The sequence below is a fragment of the Drosophila kikkawai genome, chromosome 3R (assembly GCF_030179895.1).
Source record: "Drosophila kikkawai strain 14028-0561.14 chromosome 3R, DkikHiC1v2, whole genome shotgun sequence".
NCBI lineage: Eukaryota > Metazoa > Arthropoda > Insecta > Diptera > Drosophilidae > Drosophila > Drosophila kikkawai.
Genome location: NC_091731.1, coordinates 25,336,835 through 25,350,856, shown reverse-complemented (window position 1 = coordinate 25,350,856; position 14,022 = coordinate 25,336,835). Strand labels below are relative to the sequence as shown.

General features: G+C 47.5%; 1 protein-coding gene across 1 annotated transcript; it reads right to left on the bottom strand.

Annotated features, from left to right (window-relative positions):
- Positions 1-1,578: 1,578 nt before the first annotated feature.
- On the bottom strand, positions 1,579-3,947 carry LOC108080438 (glycerophosphocholine phosphodiesterase GPCPD1). Its single transcript, XM_017175173.3, has one exon. It carries the CDS (start codon positions 3,816-3,818, stop codon positions 1,593-1,595), a length of 2,226 nt encoding a protein of 741 aa, XP_017030662.1. The 5' UTR covers positions 3,819-3,947; the 3' UTR covers positions 1,579-1,592.
- Between the last annotated feature and the right edge of the window lie 10,075 nt (positions 3,948-14,022).

Here is a 14,022-nt window from a genome sequence, read left to right as displayed (position 1 = left end):
CCCGCCATTGTCGCGCTGACCAACACGTCTGAAAAGATAAATTATGGTTTGTAGTCAAATTGAAGGCAAACAATCCCGGACAAAGGACGGCCCAAGGAATGCAATGGGCTGGAATCGAGTGGGGTGGGGCGGTCATCCGATCGCCCTGAAGACAGCTGCCCCGAGCTAAAACCGGACAGTGTCGAAGAGTAAGGGGTTAAGGGCTTGCTCCTGCCGGACTGCGAAAGTTTGTTTTCCCATCTTGGGACATATGAATTAATTTGATTATTTTGTGGAGAGCGTTTGAGCGCTCAGTGGAGAACTAGGACTTTGTAAAATACATATATGTAATTTACTGATAGGACTTTGTATAAAGAACTTGTTGAAAAGCAAATAAATTTGTAAATAATAAAAGGAAACCTAGTACGGATATGCAAACTTTTCCTCTAAGAATATTGTTCATCCATCTAGCTAAGCAATCCCTTTTAAATATTTATTCAAGATTTTTTCATAAATATTAAATACAGTTTGCTTTAAGTAGATACCTAAGCAAACGTCTCCTCCGCATATAAGGTATTATTATCAGTCGTTCGGTAGCCCCAAATCCCCTGCTAGAGTAAACATAATTACACATTTATTTAAATTGCAGACGGAATACGTCTGATAGTTGGAAGAAAAGAAAGGACGCCAGTTGACCTTTTCCACTCGCGCCAATGGCCGAAAGTCCTAAGACAAACGGCCAGCTGTGCAAATGTCAAGACGTAAGTGTCAAAATGCTCATTAATAACGTCATCCTTAACGGGCGCCGGGAAGTGCAGGACGATGGCTGCGAAAACGGATGAAGGAGATCCTTTCTGGGCAAAAAGCAAACACACACGGACACGAGGAATCGATGAGAATGCAAAAACGAAAGTCCTATAACGGCTAAGCCGTCGTCAAAGCGATGGCTGGACAATGGACAAAGTTCGTCAAAGGATGTTTGCGCAAGTAAACATTGGGAACTATACGCCAGCAGCGAGGAGCAAGAAGCCAGGATGTGAGGTGTGCTCGCTGTCCCTGTCTCGTGTTAAATTGAAAAATTATGATAAACAGCACAATGGAATGGAGGAAGTTGCAAAACAACCGAGCCCACATCCCACCGGGAGAGCAGCGAGTGACATGCAAAAGGATATCAAGGATGTTAAGGGGTTGGGCACAAGACGAGCGACCAGCCTCGAGTGAGTGTAGCCAAAGTGTGCAACGGCCTATAAACGAAACCCATTCGCCACGGGATATCAGTTACGAAGTTCTCTTGGACCCTGGACCCTGGTTCGCCTTAACCCCTTCTCGCCCCCTGGCAGCATCTTCCTGGTGCGGTCCTGTTCCTTTGTGTCCTTTGTTTATCTACCCGGCAATAGTTCACATGAGCTTATCATCCGCAGTGCGAGTGTTTGCGAAAAGTTTGCCAATTGGCGGGGGGTGTGCGAAGGGGTTGACAGTAGCCATAACTTTGGTCTTCGGGATATTCCCGGCTTAGTCCTGTAATGCCCTTTGTCTTTATGGTCTGCCTCGGACGTTGGCAAGTGATTACGGGACCAGAAACGGGATTAGCAGAGCACATATCTTGGGAATCTTTATTCCTCAGGATTGTTGGGATACCCCACAGTGGTCTCCCGCATGTAGCCGCATTTTAGGCGCCACTCCTCCACTTCCACTTCCCGGATAATCGGCCGCGTGGTCATGGAGTCGATAATGCATACTGTCCCACCCTGCAGTTCCTCGCCCATCTGGTCCAGCTGGTTGATGCGGTCAAAGATGATGCCCACCACGCCGAAACGCCTCAGTTGGTTGCGCACCTCCGCACTGGTGGCGGTACCGCCCCAGGCCAGCACCTGCAGATCAAACGGGCGCATCAAGGACTTCAACGAGAGGTCCTCGAGCACAGTGTTGGTGTGCAGGCTCAGCCCGAAGAACTCCAGGGAGTTGCACACCTGCACGGCAGTCTTCAGTCGACTGACCCGCTCATCGGCGTACTGGACCGGTGTACCCGGGTCCGCGGAGAGCAGGACCACCGGATAGAGGTTCTGCTTGTAGCGCACCATCGCACAGATGTCCGCGTCAGAGCAGGAGAACATGATGCGCCTACGTCCGGCGTTCTCCAGAACAACTTTAAGGATTGTGTCCACGTACAAGTTGCGATCAAAGGTGGGTTTGAAGCTGCCCGCCTCCCAGCGCCTCGAGTTGTCCAGCTGTGGCCATTTGATTTCGATGTTGAAGCCCACGGACAAGGGCATAGCCTCGTTATCTAACTGAAACAGTTCTAGAAGCAGAGGAAAGGGCCGCTGATCATTAAGCATCTCGTCGCAGAATAACTCGCAACTTTTGCTTCCGGCGAAGCGCAGGACACGCACTTCCTTCAGCTGCTCATAGGTGAAGGCCTCCAGCGGCACAGCGACATGGTCCTTGCGCTTAGAGCCGCCCATGCAGAGCAGCATCAGCTTGTTGAGCTTCTCGTAGGAGAAGACCAGCAGGTCCTGGTTCTCCAGCAGCTCCTCGTAGCTGGGAGTGCGTTGCTGTAGAAAGCGGAGGACAAAGTCGTGGTATACCACCACCTGGGCGTCCTGGGTGAGTTGAACATCCAGTTCTACCATGTCAGCATTGGATAAGGCGGCTTGCTTGAACCCGTAAATCGTATTCTCGCGAAACAGGTCGACGCCGTTCCGGTAGGTCTTGCCCGATCCCCGGTGACCGATGTCCATGCACAAACGGCTCTTGCGCCAATAGCGTTCGTAGCTCTTGCTCATGTCGCACTGGAAGCCCTGCAGCGGACGGATGACCAGGTATTGCACGGTCAACTCCATCAGTGGCCTATGCGTGGAGGCGCAGGTTATCTTCACCTGGGCCGAGCCCTCGCTGCCCAGCAACTGGTTCGGCTGCAGGAACCCGTAGCCGTAGTGATACGGCGGCTCATCCGACGCAGCCTTGTGGGCGTAGGTGTATAGGTCCAGTCGGTAGAGCGTCTCCTCCGGGTAGGCCACTGTGCAGTGGAACAGCTGCAGGTCCTTTGGTCCACAGGGCACACCGAAAATGGGCTGGAACTCCAGGGGCTTGGTGGAGCGCAGATTGGCCACCTCAGTGTAGGCCATTCGAAGTTCAAGGCTTAAGTTCTGGAAATCATGGTTGGACAGGTAGTGGCTGAGGCGCGGCACTGATGTTTTTCTCACTGCTGCTTGAAGGGTGCCTTCTTTGCAGCCGATGTCCGCCTCGTACATCGGCGTCACATGGACATTGAGCAGCCGCGGCTTCTGGCGCTGCCATTGGAAGGGAGCGTTAAAGAACTTCAACTGCACTATGGACTCAGTGGACACCCAGCCGCGGTCCACGCGGTTGTGTTCGTCATTAACGTGTGGATGACCGAAGCAGTCGACGTCCTTGAGCAGGTTCTGACAAGTGCGGATGACCCGCGGCTTGAGCTGCGCTTCCCAGAAGCGTATGTAGCAGTCTTTGGCCACCGGGTCGTAGACCACGACGCAGTATCGATAGTGGATGTCAATGTTTCGCGGAATGGTCAATACAGCCTCGTATGTGTGGCACTTGCACATGCAGTTGGAGCACTCCTGCTTGGCCATGATGAACACGTCCTTGGGCGACCAGAAGCCCAACGATTCGCAGTTACCGGAGATGCCAATGTACTCATTGCCGCCGAGCTTGCGGTGGTAGACCACGGTGAAGGGCCACTCGGTGGTGGGCACCGGTGGCGGTGCCTCTGGCTGCTCAGCACACTCGCTCTCCTCATCGAGTCCATCATTCAGACTGGGATCGCACTCCTCCCGTTCGTTGGCAAAGAACCAGCGGTGCATGGTAACGGTTATACACTGATCGCAACGGAAATTTCGTTATGAGGTCTTCTGTAAAAATATATTTTGTTTTAAAAGACTTGAATGGATTTTAAATATGCCAGTATGACAGAAGGGTAGAACGTAAAAATTATGACTAAATTTATTTTTGTTACTACGAAATCCTTGAGTTCCCCACGTAATAGATTTCCAAGTTATGCATGTCCCATGTAAAAGCATATCATTAGCTAACCACAAAAAAACAAGGACTACGTCTGAGAGGAATTTTCGAAACTTTCCCACCAAAAGTCGCCTGAGCATCCTGTCATATTCCCCGCAGGAAGTGATCTTTTGATCCGGAAACTATAAAATTGGTACACCAAGCCCGTAGAAATCTCTGTGTCGCGGCCTAGGCACGCAAGCCTCGTTCGCTCGGAGAGAGGAAAAAACTCTGAAACGAGCCACCTGCGACAGGATCGGGGGGAGAAAACGAAGGATCGCGGCAGGGACATGCTTGGTACTCGAACAAGGGGGTTGTAGTCCTGCTCGAACAGGGAAATTAGGCGCAGTTTTAGTTAGAGGGGAAAAACATAATTAGTGTTGGCTTTAAAATTAAATTTTAATTGTAGCCCCTCCCAGAACTGCTCCTGGGGTAAACTGTGGGAATTTTAGAGGCCACTCCGCCGAGCCGATGCCAAATTTAGAACTGTCTTTCTGACAGTTGTCAATGAAACCATTTCGAGCACTTCCCAATCGGAGTGTCTCACCTTACCCCGAATCAGGGCGACACTTCGCTGGCTTCCGACTTTGGGGCGATCTCGGATTTCCCTGGTGCCTAATCCGGTTGTTTACCAAACAAATCAGCCGAAAAGGGGTGACAGCCGCAGCCGGGGATCGAAATTTATGCACGTCAACAGCGATTAAACAGCAAACGAGGCAATCAAACCCATAGAAGACACATGCCAGAAGACTCAACCCCAACCGCAGATGCTGCAGCTTGTTAAGATTTTCCGCTGTTGTGCTTCAGCGTCTGTCTCTAAGCAGAGAAACAAATGGAGTTTAATATTCTAACTTAATTAATTCTATTTCTAATTTAAATAAACTAAACGTACTTAGTACATCAACTGCAATCAAATAAAGTCAAAAGGAATTCAAAATCGATTTACTTAACGCTGTCCTCTCCCTCAATCCTATCTAACCCTACGACTGTCGCAAGCGAGCCCTTCCTTCCTGTCAATGCCCTTCGTCCCTGACACAGCACAAAATGCAGACACATGTCCGCTAGACCGCAGAACGAGTGCCAAAAGTGCTGTCCGCCGGCCAAGTCCATCGCAGGCCTGACCATGTCCTGTGTACAACTACAGCTGGCAGTGAAACCGAACCCGCGCCTGCGTAGGCCCTCGCAGGTAGAAGTCCTTCGGCTCCTTCCGTTTGACACACTGCTGCACTTGACCCTAATGCGGTCGAGATTTTCACGGTTGCAAGTGCAATTAAATGGCAAACAAAGCAAAGTATGGAAAACCGCAGCATGTGCCCAGGTAGAGGCGGGATCAACTGTCAACTGGCAGCCAGCCTAGGCATAGCTCGCTTGGAGCACTGCACTTCCTGCCGCGGGAAACTCAAGCCGAAATCCTAATTAAGCATAAAGAAAGACTAATTTTCCCGCTGTCCCTCTGTCGTCCCATTGTGGGAAAATCGAATTGGAAATCCGTGAGGCACTGTGTTCCCCGGTGGATAATCCACTCGCCTTTCTCGCGGTCTTCAAATTACGCTCATTGCAGTGAGGCCTGCGCACAGGCGTTGTGTACGGTGGGGGGATTACTGTAGAAAATGCAGTTTTCCGCTTTGTTCCCGTGTAGTTGAATATCCTTGGGAAAGGCCTCAGTGTTTTCCCCTGTGCGGTAAGTAAATAATATCTTGTACGATGTTTACGTGATTTTGGAGCAGACCGATTTCTTTGGTGGATATCCTGAGGCAAACACGGATGCAGGATGTCCTTACAGGATACGCACAGAAAAGTCAGGGATATCCCCTGGCCAAACAGGTGCGAAGCCGCGTCTTTCCCAGGATCAGACTGGGAAGTGCAAGCCCCAATCCCATCCCAATTGCTCGAGGGAGCTGGGGTAAAACCCCATGTCAATAAATCATCCCAGCACTTTCATGTCATCCATTCCGACTTCACTCAATGGAAATCAATAGCCGGAAAATGGTTTTCAAGGCGAGCGTAAAACCAATCCAACACCGAAAACACCAGAAATCACAAATTAGCTACACGACAACTACAGTGTGAGAACAAACCCCGAGGCAGCACAGCATTCAAATACCAAAAAAGTCATTGACACATGGAGTCGCCGTGCCCGTCGAAGTCTATGGCAACATCTGGACAAGTATTAAAAAAACAATAACAGACCCTAAAGTGACATCCACTGCGCCAGGATCTTTAGCGGCAACTCGCCCGTGGAAGATTACAATTTATGGCTGAGTCTGATTCTACAAATATTTAACCAGAAGTTGGGGCGGGGGCGCGACGTGCATTTCTCAAGCCCGCTGGAATTTGTTACGGAAAAAACGGCTTCGAAAAAATTGGAAAAATTCCGAATGATTTCCGTGAGAAGCGATACAGGATGTGGGCCCCTTGGAACGGGAGTTGGGCGGAGCTAGATGATTTTAATTGGACCTGGGGGGAAGTCTCGACAGCCATCTCGGTAAGGCAACGTAACAAATCCTTCTGCTATCGCTTCTCCGAGCTGGCGGCTGACTTATTTACGATTTTTACGAGACGGGATCTGAAATCCGAGGCTGGACTATCTCTTGGGCCTGTTCCAGTTCTAGTTCTCGCCCTGCGCGATAAGCCTTTATCGCGGCTAAGAGTTACACTGAAAATTGAGCAGTTCGAATGTTATTTACGAGCCGCCCTGCGGTCCAAGATAAGCCCGATGAGATTACATGGGATCAGGAGTGCCGCAACCAACTCAAATTTCACGTCCATCGAAGGCTATGCCACTTTATGACTCAATAATACTTTCAATATTTATATCAATTGTTATTAAATATTATTGGCGGCCAAGCAACCCTTACTACTGGACTCAACCCTTTCTGGCTCCCTCCTGGAAATCGGAAACCGCGCAGGGCAATCAAAGTCAGCTTCGAATGTGAGAATTATTGGGTTTCGGCAATTAAGTTCCAGGCAAATCGAGGGTGACTCGGGTATTGGGTATCGGGTTGGGTTCCGGTGCCGCAGAGCTTCTGTTTCTGTCGCAGATCGGACCGAGTGGTCACCTTCGATTGGGTGGAAGTAATTAGCCAGCCGGCTGAGCCTGGCAGAAATCGTATATCACAGGCGATCCCGGATGTGCCGAGTGACATTTGCATTTGCTTAGGGCCTCGAGGCGAAGCCCCAGATGTTTCCACATCGGAACCACTTTTATCTAGCCCTAGACTTCCGTTCGGAGGGCTCTGCGTGGGTTCCCACCAGATAGCAGCGAGGGCTCACCTGCGGATCTGGGAGCCTGGAGCGCGGAACCATCTCGAGGGCGACCCGACCCAGATGCAGTGCCAGTCATCACTATTATCGTGATAAATATTTGCCCGCAGATAAACCTAGTTTGCTCGCCGCTCCGAGAGCAGTTCTATTCATTAGTTTGGGCTTAGTTTCGGTCGCCGTGTTGACTTGATACTTGTTAATTGTTACTGCATTACGCATACTCGCACTTGGCTGAGTTGGTTCATTCATAAAATTAGATTCGGCGCTGCAATCGGAATGGCATCCCACGGATCTGGCCCGCCGCTCGTATCTCCCAGATACACGGGGAATGCCAACAAATGTTGCCGCTAAGTGTAAATAGGTTTTTGGGCAAATTCGGTTGTTTGCCCGCCGTTATCTGCGCCTTCCTCTCGTTGATAAAAAGTTCTCCGAAAATACGAGTTGGAATCAAGTAAGCGGGGCAGCTGGCTAAGTTCGAGACTGTTTCCCACAGAACCTACGGATGGATTTCTGGTAATATTGGCCCGTTCTGGATTTTTGGGCTAAGTTCAAAGGTCAGGCTCGAGAAATGAGTGCTTAAAATGGAACAGAAATTGGTTGTGAAACTCGTTTTTCCGTGTCCGAAATCGAGTTGATCGCCCTGACCCATGAGAAGTTTTCGTCCAGCCTGACCTCTGACCCGAAAGCACTCACCCCTGGTCAGAGCCTGCCAAACGGGATATGTCCAGTGGCCGGTCGGTCGGTCGATCAGCTCTGAACTCACCGAAACCAATCCCCGGGCTTTAAGCCGAGCCGAGTGTGTTCGCATCATTTGATTATGAATTAAGAGCCAATCTTCCGGAGGCTGCGATCAGAGTTCAATTGCTCAATTAGCGGATCGGAACTCCTGTGAATGGCCGGCGATCTGAATGGGTTTTCCACGCAACTATGTACAATGGCGCGACGGCCTGGGGAGAGCGCCGAGTGGAGCTGCCAGCGGAGCTGCTCTTAATCATGTTAATGGCATTAAGCAGCTTAATCGACGGCAAAGATCTAAGCCCGCGCGTCGATAATCAGCCATGGAGCGGAGACCACCCAGCCAGGCCTCCACTGCTACTCCTACTGCCACTCCGACTCCCAATCCAACGCCGACTCCAAGTCTAATTAAAAACAAAAGTCCGCCGCCTTGTAAATGTCAAGCGATTGCCACAGATCACGAACTTCTGCCTTCGCCGGCAAAAGGCAGTTGCAAAATCAAAATGCATTTAGCAGAAAGCAAAAAGCAGCCACAATTAGCCGGCAGTTCGAAGTCGGCAAATGACAAACAAATGAGCAGAGTGACGGGGCAGCGGCACAGCGGGAGGAGAGTGGGAATCATAATAAAATAATTGACGGGAACTGGGGAGCTGGACCCCTTGTATTGACATTTGGCACCGGAGGTTGACACGTTGGTCCGCCTGACATTTTAATACGCGGCGGCCGCTTGCGAAACCAGAGTTTCGGAGCTTCTGGGTTTCTCCTCATGTTTTTGTCAAGCGATTTCATAAAAGGGGTTAAGCAGTCTGCTGATCCCAGCGGTACAGGCTTGGACCCGGGCCAGGGCCTTGGGGCAGAGGTTCGGCTCTTGTAAATATTTGTGTAGAACTCAACCAAAATAGTTTTGGGCAAACCGTAAATCTACCGGAGCCCCAGCTCCTGCCCATCATCACCTTTTTGCCGAGCACAGCATCTGCTGGTGGCCAAGACAATGGGCCAAGTCAGAACGCCCACAAAGTGACCATGAAATTGCCAACGGAAGGAAGTTCGGCTGCCACAAAAACACGGCCTAAAACAATTGCCTGCGAGAGCGGGGGAGCGTGAGCACCTCACTAAAATAGTTGTCCAGCGAATGAGCTCCGAATGACCAAAGGCAAATGTGCCGACATGAAGACATAAAAGGCTGTAATGTCCATAAATATGGTCAATTATTTTGGTAGCCGGACAAACACCATCGCCTCCCGCCTCAGGTCCTTTCGTCGGGCCGTAAATCACAGGGAAACCGGATCGGCAGGACAATGCCACACCCCTGCAACCATCGGTAGGTAGGTGTGTCACCTTGCGCACAATGGCCCGGCTACCATGGCCAACACCTTCTGGCCAAGACAAAGACATCTCGTCGGACTTAAACTATTTCCTATTCCGACGGCAGCTGTAGTCTGAGGCGGCTAATGCGGTAATTAGATAATGCCGGGGCACGCGGCACTTCCCACTCCCCTGACGGGCGACGAATGTGATTGCCGGAGGCTGACAAATACGGGTTAACAGATCGCAATCAGCCGGGTAATGCGATACTTTGGGCAGAAAGAGAAACAAACCGAGAAACTGCTCAATTGTCGCGGCTCAACTCGTTGCCACAGTTGCAACCCCTTGGCGGCGGGCGCAGGATCCGGCCCATCCTACAGGATCTGTATCAATTTCGGTGACTTTGGGCCATCCCTCATCGAGCATCCTTTGTAATCAAAACCGCAAACATTAGTAAGCCCATTTTGTGAGCTCTCTTGTCTGGCGGCCGCAATTGTTATGTTATAGCCCAATTTGCGATGATTTCACCAGGCCAAAGGCAATTAAAGTCCGCGATATAGTGATATTTGATACTTGGTGCCGGATTTTAATTAGAGTTTGTACAGTAAGAGTTTTAAAGTTCAATTTATTTGTGTTATTATTTAAAATTTAATTAATATAGAGCCTTTTTTTATTTCTTGAATGGTCTGCACATTTTCCGTTAGATTTCCAGCATCTATTTCAAACATCATTAAGGTCTAACCCCTTTCCATAAGCTGGCCCCGAACTTTGAGCTGGTCAACCCTTTTGGCAGCCCAGCTGACCAACGGTCAAATGTTAGTCTTCGGGGCGCAGCTGCTGTCAGAGATCTCGGAGATCTCTTCCCAAGATCAAGATGCTGCTGCTGATGCCGCATCCCCATCTCCCGCCGTCGAAAGTCAACCCCCGGGGTTAACATCTTGTTTCGCAACTTTGTCAAACACAATTAAAAACACACACGAAGCAATAATGGAATTTTGATTGAAACGCCAGCGAAGTGTCAATCATAGTAGTTCGAGGACATTTTCCAAGGATCAGAATTCGCAAAATGGTATTGTAATATTAATTAAGTAGCGCGGGGATAAGGATGGAGGGATATAGGCAGGAGAAACTACAAATCAAATGGTTCACTGCTTGTCCTCTTTATACCCCTGAGAACGGAAGAAATTTCATTAAAAATCACCTCGATTTTATCCCAAAAAATTCGAGTTTTTCTTTTGAGGAAAATTATACAAATCATGCACCCAAAGTAACTCGAGGTCCACGAAGTATGCAAATGCAGGAACCGTTGCGAGGTCAGCGGGGTCACCGCTGTCCAGACCGAAGGGTTGCTCGACTATCTGTCCAGGTGTGTCTCCCGGTGTCCCAAGGAAGCTCGAAGAATTTTCATTAGAAATCCATAAAACTGAAATCGCAAATCGCGCTGCCGGTCAGCTTATTATGCGTGACAGCATTTACAGAGATATAGGCATAACAATCGAATCGCCATTGGCATATCTTCGGGGGACTTCAGACGGGCGGCCCAGGCAGCTGTCTTCCCGCCGGATACTTGCCCGGATTCAATTAGCCGTCGATAGAAGGAGTTTGGGTGCCGAGACTTTTATGATTTTATGGTGCACATCGAATCCGTTGGTCAGCCCTCGAATTAGTCCGGCATTCGGGACTTTATTAAAGTGCGATAGTTTGGATATTGTTCGCTGTGACCCATTGAAGATCAAGAGTTTTTGGCGGGAATTCAATGCTATTTGGCTCCCATCGAAATTCGATCAACAATAAATCTGATTTTAGCTATTCATTCACTCAAATCAGAAGGTTACCTTCTTAAAGGTGCCAAGAATGCAGCATAATCTTAATGAAAATTTGGTAAAAATCCTCCAAGGCCTGTGCGCGAACAAAACAAATCGAAAATAGCCCATTGTGAGCGCGTTTCGAGCTGTCAATAAATATTTATGAATATAATAAAGTCAACTTCGGGCGAGGAACAAAACAACTGATGCCACGCGGCTTTTCTCCTTTCTTCCCTGGAAATGAATTTGTTTGCCTTCAACGCCGCTGAAGTATTATTCAAGACGACGCTGTATGCAAAAAGGTAAGGAAAATATTTGCAGGGTCCAAGGAATCTGGGTCAGAGGTCGCTGCACATTCGCACACAAGCAAACACACCCATCGGGCAAGGATCCAGGACACATTTCCTCGGGGACTCGCTGCAATTTTCTATGCCAGCGCATATGCAAAAACCGCGCAGCCTCCCCTCGCATGTAACGCTGCCCCTTCCCCGGCAGTTTTCCCTCCTCTCACCACGTTCCGCTTGACAATTATTTTCGGGATATTTTCAATGGATTTTCCGTTAATTTCCGTTTGATTTTTCAGTTTTATGTGTGCTGCTTTTTTCACCCATTTTTTCTGTGTCCGGGGAAATGGAAAAGCGAACTGAGTGCGAAAAATTGCATAGTTGCAGTTACAGTTCGGTGGCCAGTATAATTAATTATCATTTTCGATTTGATGTGTCGCCGCGACTAATTCGGTTTTTATGTTCTGCTTATGATTTGGCGCAAAAAAAAAAAAAACGTCGGTTATAAATTTCAAACAATGCTGATTTCCACACAGACTTTCAAGTTCCAATAATGACCACATATTTCTGCATATTTTCATTGCCTTAGATTTTATTTCCAACGAATTGGGGTTCCTGGGAAAAATCTTTCCCTTGTGAATTATTATTATAATATATTACAAACTGAAAGTTTCCCATAGAAAATGTGGACTTTGGTCCAGTTCTAACGGTCAAATGTCCATCAGATGCCAAGAGTTCAGTTTTTTAACTGGACCAGAGAACAGCTTGTCACCTTTGTGAACCCCCTGCCCGTGTCAGCAGCAATTAACGTGAAAAGTTCAAAGATTTTACCCTAAAAACACAAAAAGGAGAAAAGCAGAAAACACACTTCTGTTGGTCGAGCATCTTTGATCTGGCCAAGATCCCGTCTCAGCATCGTCATCCCTTCACCACTTTTTTACCCTCTCCTTTCGCTGCCCTCTTGAGGAACTCTTTAACAGAAATTAATTTTTTCGGGGTTTTTTGCACCCAAAACGAGACGTTGAAAAAAGGGGAAACTAAGCATCTTTTGATGAGACAGCGGCAGCATCTTGGTGGCTCGGGTTCAAGGGTGCCTCGTTCCGGGTTTCGGGTTAAAGGGAGTAAACCCCTATTGGCAAAACAGCAATTTATTAATTGCTGAACTCTAGGGGCAGGCTAAAAATAAGTCAAGAATCGAGCAATTTGGAAAGATTTCAATCGAAATCGAAACCGCAGGCTCTGCTCGGAACTATCTCGTCGATTATGTCACTGGCCGTCGCACTTGTTAATTGCCTTTTTTGGGTTGATAAGGAGAATGCCTTAAGTCCCGGAAAAAATACTCGTTTTAATGGCCCCTCGAAAGAAAAAAAAAATTGACAATCCAAGCGGCGATAAGCGGGCTAAGAAATCGCCTGATAAGCTATAACTATATAGTATTAATTGCTAAATTTATTTATTTATGTATTTATTTAGCAGCAGATATGAACCCAAAACTGCCGTGCGCTCCACTTTACTGTTGCCTCTGTGCTTGCCAGTCAACTGGGAAATCCTCCAGCTTGCGCCGCTTTCCTTAACAAATTTTCCATTTTCCCCCAGGCTCCCCCAGGTCCCCCCCTTGCAACCCCTGGCCCCTTATCTGCCATCTCGTTCGCTCTTGATGCAGTAATTGCCCGGGGTAGGCCAGAGGGGGCTCCGTATTTGATTAACAAATAAAAAAGAGCTCTGCTCGCTCTCACACTCTCACGTACACTCTTTACGCACACACACACACTCTCGAGTTGCGCCAAGGGGCGTGGCCTTCGATTTGAGTGAGTTTGCTCTGAGTGGAATTGCGTGGCCCGGGGTTTCGTTAAGAACGCTCCCAATTGCAAACCATCATCGGTGGGTAGTTTTCCAGTTGGCCCATCTAACAGAACAGAACGGACTGTTAGCTAACAGAATGTTAAAGTTAATATTTATAGCAAATATGAATTTATGGTAAATAGGATTTTTATGAGAATTTCTTAGGTAAAAAATTGTTAAATATATATTTAACGTATTAACTTTAATTGAAAGAAAATCGTTTTTTCTAGTATATATAATTTTGTTAACCTTTTTTAAATTAAACAGTTTGCAGCTAATTTTAATAAAAAAATATTAAAAAATATATATTTTAAAATGTAATCAATTCAAAATGTGTTTAGAAAGGAAAAATGTCACAAATGATGTCTCAATTTATGAAAATAAAGAAACAGATAACTAAAAAGAAAAGCAACTTATGGATGCCAAAGTATTGTACCATATATCAACCCCTAAAAAGGTTTTTAAATAAGATGTTTTTATTTAAAAAATTTTTTTGGGTTAATCAAAATTTTAAAATATCAAAACTAAGCTAAAAATGGCTTAATCTGAGTTCGAATAGCTTTTCTGTGTTAATTTTGGAAGTCAACAGAGTCAATTTTTAATACTATATTTTTTGGCATAACATTAAACAAGATTTTATTAACGTTGATCAACCAACCTAATGGCTATAAAACGTTGGTTATAAATATGAACAAAACAATAACATGGCACTTAACAGAAACGGAAACAAATTAACAAATTTTTAATGACAAGTGGAAAATGCTAGTTACTGC

What these genes read in the sequence shown, in the direction of transcription:
- LOC108080438 (XM_017175173.3), bottom strand. Translation starts at nt 3,818, where the DNA reads ATGCACCGCTGGTTCTTTGCCAACGAACGGGAGGAGTGCGATCCCAGT.